Source organism: Pseudomyrmex gracilis, unplaced genomic scaffold (assembly GCF_002006095.1).
Source record: "Pseudomyrmex gracilis isolate BER0280 unplaced genomic scaffold, ASM200609v1 scaffold_469, whole genome shotgun sequence".
Lineage (NCBI taxonomy): Eukaryota > Metazoa > Arthropoda > Insecta > Hymenoptera > Formicidae > Pseudomyrmex > Pseudomyrmex gracilis.
Window position 1 is genome coordinate 7012 of NW_018021053.1, and position 25748 is coordinate 32759.

Below are 25748 nucleotides of genomic sequence, written 5' to 3' on the forward strand. Positions count from 1 at the left end.
AACCCCCCCGCTTGCCCTCCGATCCCCGCGCCTACTCCGCGAATTTTTGACGCCGTGTGTACGTGTAAACGTAGTCATTGTTCCAATTTGAAACCTATATTCCCCATGAGCGTTGCATCAGCCGTGTTGGCTGGATGTGCGTAATTCTATTGTGAATATTTTTGGACACTTTTAGCATAGCATATGTTTTTTAGCATATGTTTTTGCTAACATTCTTTATATCTACATTCAGACATAGACTGGCGTATGAACTAACCGTTTTTCTCGGTTCAAGAGCCACAAGCGCACCAAAACTAACCAACCTATATTCCCAGCAAACAATTTCTGACTGCGCAGACCTGGCAACAGAAACTGTGAGCAGAAACGCTACAATACGGAAACATGCTTTGTGTGCTGCCAAAGCTGTTAACACACAGACACAAAAAACGCAACATGGTCACCAAAACCATATCCTACTGAGGACACAGATGGATATGGATTTGATGTGGCGGTTGGCGACAAAATCGCGACATCTGACAACCAAATTGCTGGATTTGTGCTAATAGCATGCTTAGCAAAATTGGAACGATGTTGGTAGCTTGCTTTCATAACATACCTGCACTGGCAGTAAATTTGGAACACAGCCATTATCTTTGCTTCAAGGCAGTTATCTGAAGCCGTGTCTATAAGTATACATGGTTTAAGGATATAACTATGTTTTGTTGCTGAAAAGCCCTATATATTCCTAGGTATGGATCTATGCGGCAAACACACTTCGCCAGATTTCGGCTCGATTCGATACCGTTCGACTTTTGTGTTTCATCAGTTGCTGTGTGCTTGCTCTAATACACACACGCACACGCGCACACACACACATGTGTATATATGTACCAAAGAGGTCTCTGTATGTATGTGTGTATATATAAATACATATGTGTAGATGAATCAGAGACAATTATCGAGTCTCCGATTGAGTATGCTGAATTAGCACGATTGTTGCAAGAAACGGCGATGGAAACTGTGTTTTGTAAACAGCATAATCCACAATTTGTACAGTCCGGTAAATCTTTGAGCGCTGTCTTCTTCGATCTTGACAATACTCTCGTGGAGACAAGAAAGGCAGACGGTCAAACCTGCCGCAAGGTACGAGAATTACACTTTTAACTCATGGAGTTTGATCTTTTCCATCTTCTGATTTGACCTGTGTTTGCACTCTTGGTTTTTTTTAAAGAATTATTGCGAGATATCACACGAATATAATACGCGCGCATCACTTTTCATGATAGCAAGCACTGTTTCTTTTTTCTCTGTCTGTATATTTCTCTCTCTCTCTCTCTCTCTCTCTCTTTCTTTTTCTCTTCGCGACGTTCATCTCGTATCTCGCATTGCAAGAATAAAATTAGCTGTTGTGTGTCGTCCAGTGTCGTTCCTCCAATCCTCCTTCTCTCATGTAATACGAGCCGACTTCCCGATATAGTGCGTTTTCTCTACGACGCCGTAGTTATTTTTGGCACCGCATCTTGCATCCTGTCTGGATTTTCGTGGAAGTTTCATCATGTTACTCTTGAAAATTATTTCTTAAGAAGTTTTTGTTTTGATTGAGCTTTTTTGCATTTCTCTTCCAAATGTAGAACAATTCGCTAATTACCACACAAGTGCGAAAAGTGCAGGTTATTACGTAGTTTACGGTTTTTTACGGTGCAAACCTAACATGAGAGTTAATTGCACCGAGTTACACCTTGAAAGAAACAGGAAACGAAATGCGATGCTTAAAATTACAAGAAAGTATTCTTCATTTAAATATCTAACATTTGCCTTAAACCATATTAGATAAGTATATATTATAAGTGCCCGATATATATATATATATATATGTATATAATATATGTACACATATATGTTATATTATTAACACACAAAGAGTATAGACAAAGACAAAATATTGTAAATATGCCTTTATTGACAAAGATGTAAGATAGGTTAGTCCTTTCAGAACAGAATTTCCAATGCAGACTGGTACATGGGCGAATTTTTGGAGCCCTTGAATCATTAAGAAGTCGGAATTCCCGATACGACGCTTGCAAGAGTTTACTAAACTTAACAACGGAGCGAATTACTCATGTTCCACAGCTTGTAGTCGCGTCGTATGTACACACATTCGCTGGTTATTTTTGACCATTTGGGAGTGTATCAAAGAGCAAGGCTAGACAGCGAGAGAACTGTTCTCTGGGAGGCTTGTCAGTTGACTGCCAACTATGCTAATGGTAAGCAGTGGCATAGCTGGTGACACCCGTTAAAGCATACAATTTGATAACGTTTATATATTAATGACACGTTAAATTAGAATACTAATATAAAACACTAAGAGATTACATTGTCAGTGTATAGTTTCAAAAGAGATAGCTTGTCTTTTCATTCTTTTCTCATTTCTGTTTCACTGGAATAATTGAGCATCATGAGTGTACCAGAGGATATTGCAAAATGTGTGGCCATATTAAAAGCAGTAGATACAGACTCAGAAAAATTTGCTGCATTGTTTATGGTTACCAAACTTGTGGATAGCAAAGACTGTACTCCAGCTGGAAAGACCATGCTTTTTGAAGCAATAGGAGCTAAATTTCTCAGGAAGTTGCTATCTACAAAAAGTGTGCCTGTAGATTGTCCTCCACAAGTATATAAATCAGTGGCGTTATCCATCCTCTCCGCATTCTGCAAAGAACCCGAGCTTGCCTGTCATTCAGATATGATAGGTCACATTCCAGCTCTTCTGGAAATAGTGTCACAGGCTGATGAAGATGCACCAGACGACATGCTGATTATTGTTAGTGAGGCGTATACTTGTTTGCAATGTATCGCGCAGCATTCTCCTGGACAGAAAGCATTGCTCGAACAAAAAGCGATTCCAAAAATGTGTGACATATACGCAGAGAAGAGCTTTCAAACAGATGAAGCTCTGAACATCCTGGTCACATTGGTTAGTAGATTCGGACCAGAAGCTTGGGATCCAACAGACACTGCTCCTTTTCATGCAATAATTAATAAGATAGCCTTGGATTTTGAAACGGATCACACAGAAAGAAAATTCGAGCTCTGTGCTATTTTACAAGCTCTTTTGCACTCTTGCAGGAAAGAAGTAATTGCCGTGAACGCAAAGGAAGAATCTTGGCCACTGAGTATTCATAAAGGTTTGAATGATATTCTGAAATCAAAAATAAGCAAGAAGCAGCGTGATCCAGCCTTGAAACTCGTGTCTGTAATGATGGATTTGCTGGGAGCAGAATGGGCCATGTCTGATAAGGAATCACCAAAGATATTCTTCCTGTTGCTCATTCAGTTAGCGTCAATTGAAGTGAGAATGCAGTTGGAGGACAAGCAGCTCAAGACTGTGCTTGTAAACGCCGACTTAGTCACGGCTTGTTTTATCATTCTTGAGGTTTCAATTGGTTATATCATTACAGATCAACTTGACTTGGAACAAAAGGAAAAGCAGTCTCTCTATACGGCTTTGAAAGGCGCCTTCGCGGCTGTTATCGGTTTGTTGAGTTCTGTGTCGAAAATGAAAGCGTTAACGAATAGAGAAGAAAAAATCTTTATATGCGCCGTTGTAAGAGTGCTGTGTGTCTGGCTGGCTCAAGAAACGAACACTATGCAAGCTCAAGTTTATACCGTTTTGCCGTATGTGCTGACAGTGGCTAACGATACGTTTTATGCCCATCGAAACAGGAAGTTGGCTGAAAAAGCTAAGTTTAAAGCTAAAGGAGATGAAGGGACGTCATCCGGAGACCCAGTTGTTCACGATCCGTTAAGTGAAGTCGATATACTGAGGTTACTGTTGCCCGCTTTGTGTTATTTGGCTGTGGAAGAAGCTGGTAGAAAAATCTTACTTCAACATAAACAGGACGAAGTCTTATTTGAATGTCTGTCTTACCATTGGACCATCGTGCACTACAAGAGACCACCGGTACCGAGATCGGAACGACTGAAAGTCCTGCAAGACGGCAATCACACGGAAGAACTAGATACGCGTCTTCTGGAAGAGATGAAAGATTCCAGAACTGCTATGGTATCCATCTGTAACGTTTTCATGAACATCACCGTGTTAGAGGCGAAGCTAGTAGAAGAATCGCCAACGTTTGTCTCACTGCTCAAGTTCATTTATAACAACTTACCGGAACTGAAGCAGATTCCGGAGAATCTGGTTTTGCACGGTCATTTAGCGGTCCTGGGATTACTACTGATGAAGCAGCAAGCGAAACGCATAAAAAAGAACGATTTCTCAATATGTTGTTACATTCAGGCTACTATAAGATTTTTGTGGGACGCGTACATTATCGACGAGAGTAACGATCCGACCGAGCTTGTAGTTTCCATGTCTTATAAAGAACACTGGATGGAGTTAATGGAACTCTGGTTTTTGGGTATGCAGACAATGACCGGTATACTGCAAGTGATACCTTGGCTGTCGCAATTTACAATAGAATCCGGCTGGGCAGAGGAGATTATTGAGACGCTGAAGCGAGTAAAGATCGGCGGTCTGGAACCAAACGTCAAGTCTGCCTTTGAAGATTTGCTGTGCCACTTGGTGAAAGCCGACGACAGTGTTGCAACGGTGCTGAAAAAATGCGGCGCGTTAACTGTTTGTCGGAATCATCGTATGATGGAACTTGGAAAGAGTCTTTTTGGAGATTAAAATTGAACATTCGGGAGTATTACTGCGTATCTTTTCCTCAACTTTTCTTATTACGCGCGCGAACAATGTAAAAGAAATAAATTATGTAAAATTTCTTATAGAAATTTGTATAGAAAAAATTAATTATACTTGAGATCAGTGATTTTAATTAAATCACTTTTTTGTAAAATGATAGTTTTTAGCTCTAGCAAACTAGCTTTTAGCTGTAGTATTTTGCGAATTGAATTGATCATTACGTGTTCTCTACGTTTGATATTTGAAATGCTTGTATGCGCGCGTGCTCCAGTGTAAATTTAGACAGCATCACTTCTGGAAATAGCTTTCTGGCAGGCAAAAAGCTAAAAAGTGTTACTTGCGGAAATACTATGTAAATCATAAAGATGAATATTAAATGTTTTTAAAATAAAGCTTTGTAAATACATTTTATAAATACACTGTGTTTATTAAATGTAAATAAGTACAGTGGAGACTCTCGTATCCGAACTAATAGGGAGACAAAAGTGGTCGGAGATATTGGATTTTTCTGATAATAGAACAATCATTTTCTTTTGCGTTAAACTTCATTTATTCAAACAGAAATCAACAAAAAATGATAGGTTACATCAAAATTTACAATGTGGTGCAATATTTAAGGATTCCATATCATTTGCTAATGCGTAGACTTCTTCCGCTTCTAAAGCTTTCTCGCGTACCATGGGTCCAGATATTGGTATGTCTTTGTCTTTATGTTGACGACACTATTGGAAGCGTCGTCTACACTTTTATTTTTAGGATTTTCGTCAAGCTTTTCCTACTAGCATCCGAGGAATCTACATGCTGCATATAATTTTCAATATAATGTTTTTGTTTTTTTAATATCTGTAATTGTAGATTTCCCGACACCATGTATTCTTCCCAATTTTGTTGCACTTTCATTATTTTCGAGATCTTGAATTATTTTGTACTTGGCTCATAGATGCAAGATCGTGTGCAGGACAGCATCAAGAGTATCAAAACGTAGTATCAATACTCCTACCTCCTTGATGCTCTCGTACACATACAAGCGAAAACAGCGTCCGTGTGCTGTTCTCGCTTGTATGCGTATGAGAGCTTCGAGGAGGTAGAGGTCGAGATACCCTGCTTCGATACTCTCGATGCCGTCCTGCACGATCTTGCATCTATGACTTAGCTTCAATCGTTAAAACTACACGTTTTCGTTTGCTTGCCATTGTGCGTACTCTGTCGGCTTCAGATTAAATGATTGTGATTACGATCCAATTGGTAGAACACACGAAAGTATATATATGTATATATGTATATTGAATATAAACATCGCTACGAAACGTTGTTCGGATAACAGAATATTCGGATATGGGAGTCTACTGTACATTTTTACTTTGCTACATATTGTGACAATAAAAATTGTTACAATGATCATTAAATGCGAGCATTTTTTAATTAGTTTTGAAAATTATGTAATGTGAGAAAACATTTTTCTATTAAATACAAAACTTTTGTAAAGAGTTTATTTAATTTGTTTTCATCACCATCACATTCATGCTATCGTTTTATGTCCAACGTTTTTAATGAAATTATTTTTAACGAAGACATTAAAAGAAGATTACTGGATAGAGATTGTCATTTCTTTTTTAATTCGTGGAATAATTATTGCAAACATTAGATTGTTTGGCTTTTTTTAAAGAAAATAAGTAATAAGTTTATTATCCAGAAATCTTTCAATCATAATTAATAAAGTTTGGAAGTATGTGTTGTTGTTGGCACAACTGATTTTGTTGTGATTACAGCAACGTCCGCGGATGCCACTTCGAGTGTCCACTAATCGGCTCGAGTATTTGAATCAATGCATTTTCTAGGTAATCATTAATACTGAATTAAGTGCCCTAAAAATCCTTAACTGATATTCCTTGTATCTTGTTGTGTATCCAGAGATATTTTTTTTTATCAATGAAAACTCCACATTCAATACTTATTTGTTTTTATTTCACTTTGTATATTGTTTATTAGACAAAGCGCTTCATTAACATATTTTTCTAATTTCTTTTTCTTTAACGAGAGACGTTTTGTCTCGCAATACGATCAAGACGCTGTCTCGTCTGTGTTTGTGCACATTTTTTTATTGAGTGTGGAAATCACTTTTATCATTTCTTTCTTCATTTTCATTTTTTCACTCATCACTTCATAACAAAACGTTTATTTTTCAATGAAAGAAAGTCGCGAACTCTCATTGCGTATATTATTTACCTGCAGTTGGCTGAAGAATTGACACGGGAATATGGCATCTCAGAAGAAACTGCAACTAAGATAACCGCCACATATCTGAAACAGTTCAGGAAGTGTCCAGATAACGCGACACTCACGTTGGACACTTGGCGTACTATACTCTGGAGCAAGGCGTTGGGCGACAAGTATTCGTATCTTGCGAAAAAGATTTACGAACGATGGCTCTATTTAAGATATCATTACATGGCGCTGACGCCAAATACGATCTCCATGCTGCGTCAATTAGGAAAAAGATATCTGTTAGGGTTGATCACCAACGGCCCGTCGAATGCTCAGTGGGAGAAAATACACAAGCTGTCCTTACAACAGTATTTTAACGTTATCCTTGTCTCTGGTGATCTACCGTGGGAGAAACCGAAGGCAGAAATATTTCGAAAAGCTTGCCACTTTCTCAATGTAAGACCAGAAAAATGCATTATGGTTGGCGACAAATTGGAGACCGATATTCTAGGTAACAAAATTTACATTTTAACAATTTTACTTATAAATTGTGCGGAAGATTGTTCTTAACAATGATTGATTTTATAACAAAATATGAAAAATTATTCAATACAGGAGGAATTGAGGCAGGTCTTTGTGGAACTGTGTGGATACCAACCGCGGATAAATTTCGTCTTTTAAGAGATGGTCCTAAACCAGATTTCATAATAAAACACGTAACGGAACTTATGAATATACTGAATAGAAGTCCTAACGCACCCGAACTCGAAGACTGTTCTTCAAATGGATCCGATGGCAGTTAACGAGGAATATGTGTTATATCAATTTTTTCTAATGCAACTTGATACTTAGCAACTTACTAGGTTGCTAAGTAAACTGTAGCAAAATTTTATTAGTATTTTTTATTCTTTAAAAATGTGTAATATGAATTTCCTTTTGACATATCGCATACATCTTTATATATACGATAATATTTTACAATTTCATTCTGAGTTCAAACATTTAAATATATCAAACACACAAGTCAGCATATATTTGTTTAAACTATTAATGTTTTTAGTTTTCTAATTATATATGTATATGCATGTATACAGGATGTCTGAAAAATTTTGAACAAAAATCTAAACAACATGTATTATTTTGCAAACTTCGCAATAAGTATTGAGTGATTAATTAATATGTGACCCAATAAGAGCGTGAGAAGCGATGGTCCGGATACTTTATAAACGTATATGATTTTCAGTTGTGATAATTCAGCTGATCGCAAAAAGTTGTGTCACACGCCACTTACTTGTTTGCTCCGCCTGGAGATTGCATGAAATAAACTATTTTTCTTTACAATTGAAAATCATACACATCTACAAAGTCCGGACTATTGCTCCCCATGTGCTCATTAGGTCCTATGTATTAATTAATCAATCAATATTGCGAATTTTGCAAAATGCTACATGACTTGTCGGTTAATCCAATTTATCTTCACACTTTAGCTCAGCCAAAATTTTTCAGATAATCTGTGTGTGTGCGTGCGTGCATGCGTTTGTTCGTTCGTTCGTGTGTGTTTGTGTGCGCGTGCGTGCGTGCGTGCGTGCGTGCGTGCGTATGCGGCACATGTGCGCATGTGTGTATATATGTATACATATATATATACATATCTTGTAAAGTTTTAAAAAACTATTTTTGCAGATTGTTGTATTACAAGTTATATAACTTAATTATAGTAAAAACAATATGTATTTACTATATGTTTTACTATAATTATAGTAAAAACATATAGTACGTATGAGTTCTTTACAACGCAGCTAAACATGACAATGCAATTAAAAAAACAAAAGCGATGTATTTTGATAATCTAGAAAAAACAAAAGAAAGCCACTGCTGCTGTAGTTGAATATTTATTGATTTTATCATACTAAGTACCAAATATACATTTTTCTTTAGTTATCTTGTCAATGTTTAAATAACTAAAGTACCTCAAATATCAATAAAAGATATATGGAACTTATACAAAACAGAATGCATCTATATGCCTATGCAGAACCAGTAGATGTAAATAAATAAACAAAATGCGAAAATCATACACTTAATTTGTATCGCTGTATAACTTAAACGTCTAGAATAAAGAAAAGAAACATTAAGTGTTTAAAATGAAAACTATTAGTGATAATAGTTTTTTGTAGAGTTTATAAACAGGGTGTCTGAAAAATTTTGACACAGCCGAATTATAAAGGTAGATTGGATTAATCTAAACCAAAAAGTCATGTACCATTTTGCGAAATTTGCAATAGTTATTGAGTGATTAATTAATATATGTGACCCAATAAACGCGTGAGAAGCGATGATTTGGACTCTGTAGGCGTGTATGGGGAGCGCGCTATCGCATCACTCTATCACTCATTAAATATAAAACAAAGTTAGAATAACGCAATCCGATTTTCAAACCTACTCGACGAAAAAAGGAGTCGGTGACGTATTTGTTTCGGCACATTTGCTAACCTATTTTATTATTGACAAGTAAATTTTAAGGCTCTATGAAAATTTCAACGAAAGATATATATAGGGTCTTACGAGCCGATCGCAGGATGTTTGTGCGGAAATATGAATATATACATATACGTGTTCACAAGTAAATAGTATTTTATTATTGATGTGAGAGCACAAAATCCAAAATGTATAATATTACGTTAATAAAAAAAACGGCATCAAGTAGTAAATGAATGGAGATCTATGCATAAATTATGCTCCGTCTTTGCAGTTGATATTTAACGTTGACGATGTTTGTCCGTTTATAAACAAACAAAACATCAGGGAAGCGTTCGGCCGAATTTGACACCCGAGAAAGCATACTATTATCCTCACTATCTCCCGATCATGAGCGTCCGCAGGAGGGGCGAACCCGGCATTTGCCTCCCCTGAAGAGGCGAGTTTTTTCACAAATTGTATTTTTTATCTTGAAACAAGTTTGAAATCTCTGGTTAACAATTAAATTATACATCTATTCGTGAAAACTCTCTGTACAGTGAAACCTTTCTGTAAAATTTATAATTTTTGGGAAAAATTGTTCCGCTCCTCCTAAAAAAAATCCTGCGGACCCCCATGTTCCCGCTGGAACCATCAAACTGATGTTTTATAATACAGCCAAATACACACATACACATACACACGATCATATCAAACATATGTACATATATTATATATCATACAAACTTCCTATTGTACAAACATAAATGTATATTTGTACATAGATATGTACACAGAACGTTCTATTTGTAAACAAATAATGTCTATTTTTTCATTAAATATACGTGTGTATGCGCGCACGCCTAACCCACCAACCCTCCCCCACACATACATATGTATATAATCTCTGTTCTTTTGGAGCTTACTTTGAAAATTTTGTGAATAAGAATACAAAATCAATAACAAAAGACGTCGTGCTTTTATAAACAATTTAGTGTCACAAAACAAAACCATATAAGAATAAAAAGTTGTATAACAAATACTCAAAACGCACTTTGTTTATTTTTCTTATACATACTATATAATTATATTAAGCGATTATATATATTATCAAGTAATAGTTTATATATATATATATATATATTATATATATATTATCAAGTAATAATTACATTAACAAGTAATTATTAATATCAAAATAATAAAATATATTCTTTTGATTATGTAAACTAAAAGTATGTAATATTTATTGCTTCAAACTAAAAATTGTAAATATTCATTATTAACACATTTATTGTTAAGGTGCTTAAAAATATATGCATGTATAAACATGTACCAAGATTGTGCCAAAGCGAGCATGTTAAAAATTAAAGCAACTATGTTTTAACAACAGGAATAGAAATATTGAGTCATTGTAAAATTGGATCATAAAACTTGACATATATATACAAGGCGTCCGATAATTGCCGTACACTCTCTCGTAAGCAGGTAGGAGTAAAACTGACAATGAGTCAAAAAGTCCTACATCATTTTGTGATATTCACAATAATTACCGAGATCTACGCGCGTAAGACAGCCCGATGCAAATGGATTTTTGTTAATTAAAATCTGATACCTTGTATATATTTGTCAAGTTTTGTACGTAATGATTCAATATATTTAACAGTTTAGTTTCCGATTCCACTTCATCATTCGTTGGGTACACTTTGAGATTCTATCTGTCCTTTCGTTTCCACTGTCATATCTTGCGCGGATGCAAGATTTAATGATGAAGAGTCGGCTTTCTGTCTTATCAGTGAATCATCAGTAACACGAAGATTTTCCATTTCTTGCAGTTTTGAATTATTCAGTAAGTATGAAACTTCTGCGCCTACTTGCACCTAAAGAAATAAATTTAAATATTATATTCGACACAACGCGCTCGAGAAATTTTCATGTGTTGGAATATCTTACAGTTTCGATAAGAGCTGTATCTCTGCTTTTGTGAAGTAAAGTTTTACAAATATGCTGAGCCTGTTTAGGATTTATGCCTACTTCCACCAATGACATCAGAACATCTCTCTCGGTAATAAGCAGATCGGGATTCGCATCGACTAGCGTTACAGACTTTCCAGTAAAATTTGACGGTTTACTCTCACTATTTATCATTTTCTGATAAGATTTTAGTTTCTCTACTACTTTATTTTCATCAAGAACCTTTGGCGGTGTGGGCGGTCTGATTTCAGATACTGTCAGTAACTTTTGCGCATAAACTAGATCCTCTAATTCTTCATCCGTGTCTGAATCCTCTAATATGTTCAAGGAAATTTTTAGCTGATAGATTTCACACAGCATTTTATTCTGAATAAAAAAATGCGGAAGTTTATAAAATAAAAAACTATTTATGTAAAACTTTTCGTGAATATATATGTCAAAATATACATGTAAAAATATTATAATAAAATGTGTATCTGGCGCAAGAGAAACATCAATAATTTTTATGTTATAAAAAATATCAAAATATAAATTCTGATAATGTTTTTTACATTATGCAATATATATATATATCATTCACATACCATATTTAATACTCCTTTATTTTGATTGATATGTTTTTTAAACACATCCCGTAACTCTTTATCGGTATAAAGACCTTTCTGCATTATCTCTTTAGTAATGTCATAGACGAATTTGATATATTGTTTTTCTTCTTTCTCTCTTTGACGTAGAAATTGTTTCGACGCGCATTTTTTGGCGGATTTGTCGTCGAAATAATCGTCACTTTTTGAAATGGAAGACACTGAACAACGGTCAGTTGTTTCTTGTGACAAGCTCTCTGTAGTGATCGCACAAGGTGCACAAAGGTTTTTTTCATATCTATGTTTTTAATAAGAAAAAAAACCAAGTAATTGTGCAATTATAGAAATCACTTCTTGATCTCGACAATTTTGACATATGTTATCAAGAATCTCCCTGAATAATATTATGAAGATTTTAGCCGGCGGTTACTGTTGATTAAAATGTTATTAACAAAAAACATCTTATAAATGTATTTAAGTGTCATTGTATATAAACTAAACGCTTGTACATACATATGTGTATGTATTTCATATGTTGTCAAGACACTCTCCTGAGTAGTTGAAGTGATTTTAGCCGTTGCTCGTAGTTCATTAAGAAGTTATGAATAAAAAATATAATCACATAGATTGTTAATAATAATTGATTGTTAGAAACCAATAAGAGTTGAAAATTTGATAAACTATAAATCCATGTGGAATTTCCCCCTTGTTTTATGTGGAAAGTTTATAAACTTATGTGGAACCTTCGGTTTTAGCCGTCGCTTGTTGTAGCAAGAGTTTTTACAAGTTTTCAACTTTTCACGCAAAGCGAGATTCAATCCAAACCTATGTGTCTAGTTTCCTGATAGTAGAGTCTCTACATAAAGGGACTCTGCTTCCATGTACACACTTTCCACACGAAGCAAAATTCTTCATAGGTTTACAGTTTTCTTAATTTTTACGTCGTATAACTTTTTTCTTGCCAAATAAGCAAATAATGATAAATAATTACATCACATTTTTCAAATTTTTTCGATATTAATTTTTTAATGAACGACCACCAGCTAAAACCTTCACAATATAAATTACTTAAAATGATAACTTTGATCATATGTCAAAATTGTTGAGATTGGAAAGTAGTTTCTATAATTGCATAATTACCAAAAAAACAAAAACTAATTCACATTAAATATAATAATAAATTATGCAATTTTGACAAGCATATGACAATATTAAAAAATATATATTAATTTAATGTTTATTGATAATTTTAAAAATATTTGTGATAAATAACTAATATATAAGATTTTAAGACAAATTTACCTCTGTTGCGAGTATGTTAATGGATCAATTCTATAAGTCTTTTGTGTGGATTTTGATTCTTTTCTACAAATAAACTCTGACATAAATTTATTATGCTTTGGCAAATGTGTCAGTGTTCGATTTTTTGAGACTGACTGTTGTACACAATCTATTTGCCCATTTTTTTCACAACATGTTCCATTGCAACAAACATTCATTTTCTGATGATTTAACAATTTGCAACAATTAATATGCTTTGGATTTAAATTCATTCTCAATACGACCTATATCAACAATTAATACTATTAACAAAAATATCCGAAATTATTCTGCATTGATTTGTTAGTTTATATTATAAATTATAAAACATATTGCTGATATACAATACCATTGGATGATGATGAGTATCGTAAGCCAAAATGTTAATGACATCGTCAGTTTCTTCCAAACGTGAATAAAATCTTTTATCTTCAGGTTTGTGCACTTTGCATAGATGATTTCGTTTTGCTAATATGTATCTTTTATTTTTTGTATCAACTACGCTTTTGGCTGATAAAATCCGCTGCAGATGCAGACTCATCGAATTATACGCCGCTAATTGCTCGTAATAATTCTGTCCCGTTTGATTGTAGACTACGATAAGCGCAATTTTAATACTTCTATTGTAAGACACATCATTTCACACTCGAAAGACATACGAAATACACAGATATACGAAAACAAAGAGAGCCAATAAGAGACAAACGCCGACATCTTCATTTTCAGAATTGAGTAATAAAACTGTAATATACACAATAAAAGTAAAAACTAAACTCACCGCTGCTTTTTAAATTAACCTTATTTCTTATGCATCTTGTCATTTCTGATAAAAAATTCGAGCGATGTATTCTTGAATTTTTAGTAATTGCGTCTAGCGAAAAATAATTGAAGAATAAGCAATTTTATATCTTAAAAATTTTGGATAATACTTCTTTGAAACGTCAAAAATTTATCATGATTCTTTTTTAAATAAAATTATGCCATACATACCTATGTGTCACTTTTCAGATTTTTGTTTACTCTCTCAGGTTGCTAAGCAACCATGTCACGTGCAAATTTTCCCGCCACTTTCTTTTATCTGATTAGTTTTTTTTATCTCTGTGATATAGTTTTTTTAAGCTTATATACAGCAGTGTCAAGTAAATATGAATGATGAATTTACTAATAAAATGTAATAGAAAGAAATAATAATATAAAATGTATTTACAGAGATTTAATGTGTTATAAACGTATATTATCTTTGATATTAAAAATACAAGATGTAAATGTTATACAAAAGAAAATACTATCCCTCATGTTTTTTTCATTAATATTAAATATCTTTAAATGCTGAAAGTGATATCAAAAATTTTAATTACAATTTTAGTTAAACTTGTTATATAAAAATCTTAAATTACCGTAAATATATAAATATGTTGCTCAACAACTTGTTCAGACTGTACAAAAATACATAATTTGTACATTTTATATTACATATTAATAATAAGGAGTTAAAAGTTTCTATGTTTATATTTTTTACATCTAGGCAGAAAGAATAGAATTCACTGAATTTTTAGTCCGATCTTGTAGGAGCTCTTGTATGAATAGTATTACTAGTCTTGTATAGATACACTTGTGCTAGAATAGCAATGTCAATCGTGACCTGAAGAGCGCCACACACTTGAAATTGCACTGGGGTATCTCTTAACACAAAATAGCATGTCTTAAAAATATCTCCTATGGTCCACATAGCTACCATAGCTATACTGAAAATAAGGCAAACAGAATAGTACTTGATTTCTGAGATATAAAAATATATGCATATATGTTTTACATATCAACATTATTATAATAACATATTAATAGCATTAAAGTTTTTAAATGTTTCATCTAAATCATGTTATACCTCATTCCTATAGTTGATTTGTTAGACATATTACGCAAAAATTGTGGAACCCCCAGCATAGCTTCTACTAACACTGCTAGAAATCCAACAATTTCAATAAATATTGGTATATCCACAAGTAAATATGTTAATAAACCTCCTATGACAGCAAATATAACCATGAAACTCAAATAAGACTTGAAGTCAGTCCATTTCCAGAAAAATCTAGCATCAAAATCTAAGAAAAATTAAAATTAAAAAACTATATTTAATCTCTTTTACATTTATTTTTTTACTTAAAAGAATTGTAATTAAACTCACCTGTAAGTACACGCTCTTTTCCTTTGATTATCTGAGTTCTGTTTTGTATATTGATACAAAGCTTAATCATAACAAACATTGTCACAATCATAAGTATACTTTGCAACAAAAGTGGAAGCTCATAGCGTTTGCCAAACCTGTAAAATTAAGTCCTTGAAGATACATTCTAAATTCTAAGTCAAAACATACATTTGACAGGTGTGCCTTTTAGATACGAACCAAAATAATATACGGAGAGTATTAGCGATCAAAAGAGTAAGACAGACATAGAGAGAAAATCCTTCCGCATCTTCTTTTCTCTTGATCTCTTTATATTGCGGCACGTACGGTATAATCGCGCCGAAAATCATCGCGCCTGACGCAAGCCAGCCGGCTACATTCTTTAGGTTGAGCTCGTACGAATCATTCATTGTAACGAGTCTTTAACTCTTAGCATATTAGCGGTACCTTTAACTTAATATTTACAAAAGGATATTCTATCATATGTGTGAAATTTGCATGAGCGTGTGAATATTGCGACTATAAAATTAATCACGCGTACATTTTTAGGTTATCGATCGATAATTCGTCACACCGTCAACGATATATACATGTCGCGCGTATCTCTATGTCTGATTTTACATTGAGAAAGTATATATGTCGTATAACAAATACTACAGCATCGGAAGAAGAATTTTATCAGAAATTCTGTTTTTTGCTGCATTTGCATATTTTTTCATCCAATTATTTTTTTATTCTGACTTCGTCTCTCAAGACGTGAAATATTCTACGGCGCAAAAAATTCTACCGAGTCGCAGCTGATAGAGGTCTCTTATCGCGGAGCAAGAGAGTTAAGGGCCTTCTACAATAAGATATTAGTAATAAATCAGAAGTCAGAAGCAAGAAATTGACTAATCGATTGTTCTTCTGTAATTTGACTATGATTGGTCAATTTCTTGCTTCTGATTTATTACTAATATCTTATTGTAGAAGGCCCTTTAGGAATAAGATTATAATTGGGCGCTTTTCAGCTACGTACACAGCCAACACTGTGCAACACAGTGTTCACTGGTGTGAGTGAGACACACTGATATGCTCTTTCTCACACTAATGGACACTGTGTTACAATATACGTACATATATATATAATCATACAGAAAATATTATACGCGTGCTGTACATTTATTTAAAAACATTAAAATAATTATAAAGTAAAAATTCAAAGAAGATTTATCGTATCAAGTTGCACATTTATGAATGGTTGATAACATCAGCATTCGATTATCATTTGAACTTATCTTCAGAACCAGCTCTGTCGCGTTCTCAAATATCATTAGAATTGTTACGTTGAATTTTTGAACAATATTTTTATCAAACAAAATATCGACTATAATTATAATATATAAAACATACGCGAAGTAAAGTATACAACGCGCAGCAGTAAAGCCCCTTGCACAATGCGAGGGAATAGTTATAGCGATAAGTAATACGCGATAAGAAACACAGAATTCCAACTCATCGGAAATTTTATCGCTATTGCTTATTTCGTTTTCTGATCTACATATTTTTGTATGTTAGATTTTGCTGTTCTTACCGTTATTTATAAATATAAACTCTTTAAAACTGGTGTTATTTCTATCGCTATCGCTATTCCTTCCATTGTGCAAGAGGTTTAAGAATAATCGAGTACGACTTGTATTGCCGCTGTAAACAGCGCGTATGATGTATGTACAGTCCTCGCATGTATAATGATTGATTAGTGGTGTTGCATCAGCCGTACCGGTTAGATGTGCGTAGTTACGCTTAGATATTTTTGGACAATCTTCGGTGTTTTTACACCGATTTCTTCAGTTTATCAGTATTTTTAACGAACGTACAACTCCGTGGCTTGTACCCAAACCACGGTTTAGAACCTGTGTCACGATTCCTAAAGACTTAGAATGGCGTATGGACTAGCTTGAAACGGTCCTTTGAGCCATATATGCACCAAACCAAACCATGTATAATGATTGATCTTTATAGCTGCGCTCGACTAACAGATAACGAATATATACACATCGGTTTAGTTTATCGCGCTTAATTAGCGCGTTCTCGCTCGCGCAAATTGAGCTAACAAATGTGCTTGAACATCCTCTCCCGACCAATTTCGATTCATCAACAGGTTGACCCGAACGACCCTGAGTGTCGGTCGCGGTTAAACGAATTAAATTGTTTTGCCACCCGCCGCAACAAAGTAAGGCCCGTGAGTAATTAACTATGCTCATTGAATTAGCCTGAGAATAGAAAAAAGTCGTGTGTCGCACTAATCATACATAAAACTACAAATTATAACAATCCAACAATGTTTGTAATGCGGATTAAACAAGCAAAGGTAAACTATGTTGTGCTTTTAAGTAAACAGAAATGTTTTAAAAGTAGGAATATTATAGATTTTCTTGTATTTGGATATCACAGATGCTGCGGACAGTCATAACATTATGGCTATATACTGGAATAGCTAATGCACGTACAGATGAAGACCAGTGGAATACTAGCGAGATTTCAAATTCTCTTTCAGAACGCTGTTTTTATAGACCGCCAACAGACTGTCCTCAGTTAGATCCAAAGTCTAGTGAATGCGGTGCTTGTGAGCGAATCAAGTTTAACCAGGGGTATGCTGCATTTTGTTGTAATACAAATATGTCAGCTCTAGAAAGTGATCTTTCTTGCATAGGTAAGTATTATAAATTTTTTCTTTTGTATAATATGCAAACCTTTCGAAACATTAATCAGACAATATAAATTTAAATTGCAAATTTATTTTATCGTTGTTGTTTCACTTTAGGATTTCCGCATGCAAATATAAGTTATATACATATACGTAATGCAACTTTGGATGTGTTCAATGCAAGCGAAACTCGGTGGAGAATGCTGACCTCTCTGGCTATAACCGACGGCAGGATTAATCGGGTAAAGGGACAATTTCTCAGAATGACTCCTACTCAATGCTTGAATCTATCGAACAACGCCCTGATCGAAGTAGAGAGTAACTCGCTGATACGATTATCGCAACTCACCACATTGGATCTATCTTATAATAATCTAACTAATCTTCCAACTTTAAATACCATAAACAATCGAGAATTTTGGTTAGACATTTCAGGTAAACTAAGTTGCATTTAATGCAGCCTGTATTGTTATTTTGATCAAATCTAGACTCGTTACCATTATTGTTGTCTTTTTACTTCTGTAGGAACAAACACACTTTTGTGTCAAGATATATATCAGTATATCAACAAACCGGGAGAAAAGCAAATCACTTTTAATCGTGAAAACGACACCGTGTGTTCCGCCGTGGCGACATGGCATTGGTTCAACACCACTGAACAAGTACCTCTCACACAAGTTATTTATCTCAGTTTGGTACGTCTTAAATGCATACTGATACTTAATGTATGCAATTTTATGCAAAATAAATGAGGATTAGATGTAACCTCTAGCTGCAAACGGAATGTCCAAAAGGCGATGGTTGGCAATGTCAATGTGACATCAAGAGACTTGATATTATCGAAGGTAAACCACCGACTCACGCTGTGAACGTAGATTGCAGCGGGATGCAGTTAACGGAATTACCTAAGAAATTGCCGCAAAATACTATATCGCTCAATGTTTCCTGCAATAATGTATGTGAGACGTTAGCAAAATTCTATATTATAATCAATAATCTAATTGATTATAATATTCTATATTATAATCAACTAAACTCTCTCGCATAATATAAGTATCCTCTGAATTGTGTTTTTAGATTACAGTTTTAGATGATCTTAGCACCAATTTGTATTATGAAGATTTACGAGAATTTTATGCGGACTATAATAATATTTCTTCAATAAACAAACTGGAGGGCTCTAAATTTCTGGACAATTATGCTCTTCTAAGCTTACGGTACAATAAAATTACATCAGTAAGTAAAATCCATCATATTTAATTCTTTGATATGACACTATCAAGCATTTACACAAATACTAAATGCAGCAATATATATTTAGCTGCCAACATATATATTAAGTCCAAGTGCTCATAATAAAAATTTCTTGAGCTCGAGAAACCTGGTTAAGCTAGGAGGTAACAAGTTACATTGTGACTGCAATACAGCCAAGTATTTAAAGGTACAGGAAATGTGAAAAATAACTTTAGAAAATCCTTATACAAAAATTCAACGAGTACATGTAAAATGAAGGTTTTTTCACTCCAGGCGTGGTTACAAACGCGAATATTGGACGCTGACGAAGTAATGTGCGGAAACGTGAAGGAAAAAGTAATAGACTTGGAACCGTCAAAGATGTGCGTATATCCAGGAGACTGGACAGATTACATATATTATATTATTGCAATTGAAGTGACACTTCTGGTAGGTATGATAGCCAAAGTGTCGTACGATTATTGGGTGTTCAAGACAACGGGATATCTTCCATGGCCGGGAAATCTAATGCCAAAATTGCCATGTGACTGCCTGTGTGATACATAATAAATCGCGCAAACTCAAATATTTTTTATGACATGTAATAAACATGCGATACAAATCGCTTCCCTTACGTTCTGAGAAAATGTAACGACTGGCGTATGTATGTACAGAGCCATAAATGCAGAAAAGAAGAAGATGCAATATAAGTTAAGATATTTGTGTTAGAATATATTGTTTTGTATGTATGTACTGTGTCTATATATCTATAATGATGTTTGGTCAATTAACTAGGTACTATAACGCACGATATTTCCAGTTTTCTTCCATTCAGAAACAAAAATAAAAGTTCAAAGTATCTATGTATACAAGTCCATGACAAAGATTTATATTTATATACATATATAATTTGTATTGAGAAGAAACGTGTGATAAGTTAATGTGATTGTATTATATGATCATAAGGTGTATTTTAATAAATAAATTATTTACACTACCTTCTTTTATATAAAATGCTTTTTTAATATTACATAATTTCTCTTGCTTTACAGCAAAATATTTTATCTTTTTACATCGTTTGATCAAAATTTATCCTATTAATTGTTTACTCACGTTTCTGCTTATTTATTCGACTCTGGATTTCCAATTTGTGTTTTCCGCTTTCCGTATGTCCGGAAAATACGTTCAAATAAGAAGACCGCTTTCATACAGATCAGCATGATCATATTTTATTTCTCCGATAATAATGTATGCACTGCCAGTAGAGTTACTCAAAAATAAGGCTTTGTCATTATACGTTGTCAGACAAATGCTAATGGTTTGGTTCTTTATACTTTACGCAAGTATATTTGTGAGTTTTCTTTCTATTGTTATACAATGCTTTGTATGTACAATACGTTATGAAAGTCAAAAGAAAAAAATTTTATGTTTGGTAAATAATCCGTTAACAATGTGGATAAAAGAGAAAAGTAGTTATTTAAAAAATTTAAAATAATTTAAATAAGACATATATATAATTCAAATTTGGAGTGGCGAAGAATAGCATATGGATATTGGCTGCGTTCGTTTTTTACTGGCAGTACTGAAAATCTATAGATTCATGTCACGTATACTGTAGATTTTTCAGTAGTGCCAGTAATAACCGAACAGGGCCATAATAGACGGAGCATTCGTACAAGAAGAGCTGAAGACTTCGTTAAAAGATATAGAAATAGTCGTGGAGCAGTTCTCTGCTGCGTTCGGGGCGCACGCTATCCGCGCTATTGCGTCATTCTATCTTTGTTTACATCTAATGAGCAATAAAGATAGAATGATGCAAGTGCGTTGATAGCGCGCTTCCCGAACGCAGCTCTCTTCTTTTCTAGAAGTGAGTTGATTGGTGGCCGCGGCAAGCCGAGAGAGTGGCCGAGAGACAGACAACCACTCCAGCACTACCCCTGTCCTTTAATGTTGTCTTCAACTTCCTCATATGAACGCTCCGTCTATTACATATATGTAATACTCCTATATGGCTAGTTGAGCAAGTCTTCCATAAGCGGGACTTGTCCCAACCATATATGTAATACTTCTATGGCTGCTTTCCTTTTAAGAGACACAGTCGACACAAGTCGACACAAAAGTCATTCTGTCTTTGTTAAGTATTCAGTGAGAAACAAAGACAGAATGACTCTTGTGTCGACTGTGTCTCCTAAAAGGAAAGCAGCCTATATGGCTAGTTGAGCTCTCAGGCTGTGTTCAGTTAAGCAAGATGGAACGAACTAATGGAGGAAATGCAGGAAATACAGGAATTCATTAGTTCCAATTCCTGTATTTCCTGCATTTCCTCCATTAGTTCGTTCCATCTTGCTTAACTGAACACAGCCTCAGCGCGGTTCCAACACTACGGTGCAGACAATGTTCTACTCTCTTTATTACTCTTTATCACTGTTCAGTTTGTTCGAAAGCGCATGCGTGACATGTATCCATAATGCGTATATTGGCTGCGTTTCGATATTCACTGCCAGTACTGAAAATCTATAGCACATGTAACGTGAAGTATAACCTCGAAAGTCTAAGATATTGTTTTGAATCTATTTGTGTAGCACGAAAATTACGTACTACACGATAAAATCAGTGCAAAATGGTGAGGTATTGTTATGTCTGTAACAAAAAACAAGCCAAAAATAAAGATCTTTGCTTACATAAGTAAGTTATAAGCGTAAATTTTAATGTATATATTGGGTGTGTTTAGCCGAAGCTAGCGCTACGTAGCGCTACGTAGCGGCTTCATGTAGCAGTTTCAATTGCTGCGTTACTTCTGCTGGACAGTATTGCTACGCGCAGCGCTTTTTGTAAGCGCAAATATGTTTGTATACAAATCGCCGTTGTATTCTTCGGTTGCTAAACTGTGTTTTTTAATTATTTATAAAAATGGCAAAAAAAGTGTCAAAGTATTATAATTGAGACGGTATTATTGTAAATGGCGGCCACTACTTAGAACATGCTACGCGTAGCCATACTGTCCAGCAGAAGTAACGCAGCAATTGCAACTGTTACATGAAGCCGCTACGTAGCGCTACGTAGCGCTAGCTTCGGCTAAACACACCCAATAAGAGGCACGAGGCCCGAGAAAGGGAGACGCACGAAGTTCAAATATGGGCATAGATGGTCGAGCGTCATTATGTTCACCGCATGCGCACAAAGCAGCTGGAGAGAGAGGCTACTATATTGTCTGCACCGTAACGGTGAGCTTCAGGTCGGCACCGTACTAGCAATATAGGAGTATTACATATATGAACTAGCCATATAGAAGTATTACATATATGGTCTATTATATAAGACTGGTCTTGGTCTTGGTGCACTTATGGCTCTTGGACCCTGAGGGTTAGTCCATATGCCACTCGCTGGCTAAATTGCTCCGTATTTGAGAGATTTGTGATTGGAGTTTAGATGTATGTTTGTGTATTATATTGAAGTAAGGCTTTCGTAGATTATATACTGCACGCATGGGTGTTCTGATTATGAAGGATTGATATGGAATGGATAACTGGTGGCTTATTAAAGGATGATATTACTGGATTTTGCGAAGTATAACAGTACATGCATTGCTCGTATGTTATCAGAAAAAGCAACGTCCGCAATGCTAATAGGCGGACTGAAGCCGCAGTGGAATAAGTCTATTAGAAGCTTGTCCGATGTCCCTTGTTGTGAAGGGCAATGGAAAAATAGATGGTCGACATCCTGCTCCGCTAGGCCACACTGGCATAGCGGGAAGTCTAGTATATTTTTCTCAAATAAATGTGCGCCAACTTTGGTATGGAAGGTTCGGAGGCGCGTTATAAAAGTGATAAGTTCACGTGATAACTTGTGTTTGGTTTTTACCCACCACGGGTGGTCTAGGACCGCTTTTTTGAAGGTGAAATACCGGCTGCCTTTATGGCGAGCCTCCTCCAGGAGGAGACGTCGCGCTGCCAAAAGTGAGCGTAGTTTTAAAAAGGGGAAAAAGGAGCGGACCGGGCATTTTTGTTCAGATCCCGGTTCAGGTTCAGACAGAGCTCGCTTAGCATATTCATCCGCAATTTCATTTCCCAGGATGCCTTTGTGGCTCGGGACCCACAAAAATGTTATGTGTATATTGTGTTCTAATAATAATGTTCGGACGGTCTGTTTAATTCTATATATTATTGCTGGGTATAGACCATGCGGGTCTGATTCGAGGCAACTCAACACGCTGAGAGAGTCGGTAGCAATTGCACAAGCTGGAAGATGTTGGGATTGTATACAGTTAACGGCATAGAGGATTCCTTCAGCCTCGGCGTCAAAAATAGTTGATAAGTTGTGGATGCGGTAAGATTTGTAAATATGCAGTGATTCCGAAACAACGGAGAAGCCTACACTGGAGTCAGAGGGATCATCAGGATTGTGTCCTGTTCTCTTCGATCCGTCTGTATAGAGGACATGATTGATGTGAAATGTCGCTATCTCTTTTTGGACAAATTCTTGTGGGTCGTCCTTAGTACTAGCTGCGGTCCCAACTTCAGTGTTTACATTGCAGCGAAAGAAGCGAGTGGAATACATGAAAGGCAATGCCCCAGGCAGAACGTAAGGTTCCACCTCTGTCATTTCCCGAGTAAGTTGGCAAGCCAAGTCAAACGGATTAAACCTGTTGCTCTCACACAGGAAGACCCATTGCGGGCTTATCGACGTAAAGATTGACCGAAGAGGTTAGCTCTGGCTGCAGATTTAAGAATGTATTTGCGAGTTAGATATTCTCGTCGGCACTGAAGTGGTTGTTCGATTATTACGTCTAAGAGAACGTTTGTTGGGGTTGTACGCATCAGGCCGCAGGATAACCGGGCGTATAAGTACTGAAGTCTATCAAGGACAAGTCCTTCGCGTTCCTTCAAAGGAGAAAGAACCTGACATCCCCAATCTAAGACTGACCGCACCAGACCTTTATAGGCTGTTATCAGAATACTCGGGTGGGCACCCCATCGTATACCGGAAATAGCCTTCAGTATATTGACACGTAGGAGAACGCGTTTCCTAATTTCCGTAATATGAGCCTTCCAGTTAAGAGCGTAGTCTAAGACGACTCCCAAAAATCTGACCTTCCAAGTAATGGGAATATTGACATTATTTAGAGAGATTCTAATGTTATTCCGGTGAACGAGCCATCTCATATTGCGGAGATGGTTCAGAGAGAAAAAAGTAACTGAAGATTTCTCCGGGGACAAACGCAAACCTAGATCATTGAGATGAGCATGAAGGTTTGCTAGGGCCACATTAAGTTGACGTGCTATGTATGCGATAGAAGGGTGGGAGCAATAAATGACAATGTCATCTGCGTACATTAGAATTTTTACCGGAAGTGGAAGGCACGAGTCGAGAAAAGACATATATAAATTGAACAGAAGTGGGCTTAGGACGGAGCCTTGTGGTAACCCTCGTGTAGTGTTTCGAGACTGAAAGGGACGGCCAGCCACATAGCCCGACAACGACCGGTGGGATATTACTGTGGAAATGAAAGAGATCACTCGGTCAGTAAATTGGAGTTTTCGCAGACTTTCTAGGAGAGTAGAAGGAATGATATTGTCAAACGCTCCTTCGATATCAAGGAACGCGGCGCCCGTGACTTGACGGGAGTTGTTGGCTAATTTAATATGGGAAACTAAGACGGAAATGTTATCGGTACACGATAACCCACGGCGAAATCCAAACTGATACGAAGGAATCAGGCCGCAGTTCTCAGCCCACCATTCCATGCGTCTACATATTATATAAGTCTATGGTAATAACCACGAAGTAAGAGTAAGGAGATCGAACTTGATAGTGCGCGAATGGAAAAAGTGGTCCCGATATTTACGGTTCATTGGGAGGGAATCCGCTCAAGGGAATAGGTTTTTACGGTTGGATTTTATATGTAACAAGATAGATTACATACACTAAACGTGTACATGTGTTAGTTGTGTACATGCACAGTTTTGCAAATGGCGTCCAACCGTAAAAACCTATTTTCTTGAGCGGATTCCCTCCCAATAAACCGTAAAAATCGGGACCACTTTTGTATCACGGAGTTTGATCTCTTTATTCTTACTTGGTTTGGTTGGTTTGGTGCATATATGGCTCAAAGGACCGGTTCAAGCTAGTCCATACGCCATTCTAAGCCTTTACTCTTACTTCGTGGTAATAACATAGACGTAGAATGTATAGACTGCGCGTTCCCTACCTTTGCCATGTTAAGAAAATGTCTTCAACGTTGAAAGAGACAGCTGTTGTTGAACAGGGGCGTATTCCGTTTGACCACGGTACAATTGGACACAGTACGATTGCACACGTAATATTGGACACGTACGATTGATCACGGTACGATTGACCACAGTACGATTGGACACCGCAAGAATAGCACACTGTACGATTCGACACGGTACGATTGACCAC

General features: G+C 35.7%; 5 protein-coding genes across 14 annotated transcripts; 3 read left to right on the forward strand and 2 right to left on the reverse strand.

The window, feature by feature from the left end:
* The first annotated feature begins 501 nt into the window (after nucleotides 1-501).
* Nucleotides 502-7003, forward strand: LOC109860794 (neurochondrin homolog). Of its 5 annotated transcripts, XR_002250876.1 has the most exons (4): nucleotides 502-1122; nucleotides 1973-2243; nucleotides 6454-6522; nucleotides 6917-7003. XR_002250876.1 is itself a non-coding variant. In XM_020440110.1 (2 exons), the coding sequence occupies exon 2, from the start codon at nucleotides 2435-2437 to the stop codon at nucleotides 4667-4669; it is 2235 nt and encodes a 744-aa protein (XP_020295699.1). In that variant the 5' UTR covers nucleotides 777-1122; nucleotides 1973-2434; the 3' UTR covers nucleotides 4670-6407. The 5 variants fall into 5 exon arrangements, 2 of the variants coding, with proteins under 2 accessions (XP_020295699.1, XP_020295700.1); XR_002250875.1 differs by lacking the exon at nucleotides 1973-2243 and having other exon boundaries at nucleotides 508-1122; XR_002250877.1 differs by lacking the exons at nucleotides 502-1122; nucleotides 1973-2243 and adding an exon at nucleotides 1129-1455.
* Nucleotides 7004-7132: 129 nt separating this feature from the next.
* Nucleotides 7133-7692, forward strand: LOC109860798 (N-acylneuraminate-9-phosphatase). The gene is made up of 2 exons (XM_020440124.1): nucleotides 7133-7400; nucleotides 7505-7692. Exons 1-2 carry the CDS (start codon nucleotides 7133-7135, stop codon nucleotides 7690-7692), a joined length of 456 nt encoding a protein of 151 aa, XP_020295713.1.
* A 3244-nt stretch (nucleotides 7693-10936) lies between these two features.
* Nucleotides 10937-14438, reverse strand: LOC109860791. Of its 3 annotated transcripts, XM_020440104.1 has the most exons (7): nucleotides 14215-14438; nucleotides 14003-14095; nucleotides 13574-13818; nucleotides 13207-13469; nucleotides 11905-12202; nucleotides 11300-11686; nucleotides 10937-11226 (listed from the first exon to the last, which is right to left on the reverse strand). In XM_020440104.1, the coding sequence occupies exons 2-7, from the start codon at nucleotides 14043-14045 to the stop codon at nucleotides 11035-11037; spliced, it is 1428 nt and encodes a 475-aa protein (XP_020295693.1). In that variant the 5' UTR covers nucleotides 14046-14095; nucleotides 14215-14438; the 3' UTR covers nucleotides 10937-11034. The 3 variants fall into 3 exon arrangements, with proteins under 3 accessions (XP_020295693.1, XP_020295695.1, XP_020295694.1); XM_020440106.1 differs by lacking the exon at nucleotides 14003-14095; XM_020440105.1 differs by lacking the exon at nucleotides 14003-14095 and having other exon boundaries at nucleotides 13574-13965.
* A 318-nt stretch (nucleotides 14439-14756) lies between these two features.
* LOC109860792 (PQ-loop repeat-containing protein 1) lies at nucleotides 14757-16257 on the reverse strand. Of its 3 annotated transcripts, XM_020440108.1 has the most exons (5): nucleotides 15951-16256; nucleotides 15629-15862; nucleotides 15410-15546; nucleotides 15110-15326; nucleotides 14757-14969 (listed from the first exon to the last, which is right to left on the reverse strand). In XM_020440108.1, the coding sequence occupies exons 2-5, from the start codon at nucleotides 15817-15819 to the stop codon at nucleotides 14777-14779; spliced, it is 738 nt and encodes a 245-aa protein (XP_020295697.1). In that variant the 5' UTR covers nucleotides 15820-15862; nucleotides 15951-16256; the 3' UTR covers nucleotides 14757-14776. The 3 variants fall into 3 exon arrangements, with proteins under 3 accessions (XP_020295697.1, XP_020295696.1, XP_020295698.1); XM_020440107.1 differs by having other exon boundaries at nucleotides 15629-16256; XM_020440109.1 differs by having other exon boundaries at nucleotides 14844-14964; nucleotides 15629-16257.
* Nucleotides 16258-17145: 888 nt separating this feature from the next.
* Nucleotides 17146-20312, forward strand: LOC109860790 (protein halfway). 2 transcript variants are annotated; one of them, XM_020440103.1, is made up of 9 exons: nucleotides 17146-17759; nucleotides 17843-18101; nucleotides 18213-18530; nucleotides 18621-18790; nucleotides 18868-19050; nucleotides 19173-19331; nucleotides 19417-19536; nucleotides 19623-19711; nucleotides 19783-20312. In XM_020440103.1, exons 1-9 carry the CDS (start codon nucleotides 17730-17732, stop codon nucleotides 19874-19876), a joined length of 1422 nt encoding a protein of 473 aa, XP_020295692.1. In that variant the 5' UTR covers nucleotides 17146-17729; the 3' UTR covers nucleotides 19877-20312. The 2 variants fall into 2 exon arrangements, with proteins under 2 accessions (XP_020295692.1, XP_020295691.1); XM_020440102.1 differs by having other exon boundaries at nucleotides 19623-20312.
* The last annotated feature ends 5436 nt before the right edge of the window (nucleotides 20313-25748 follow it).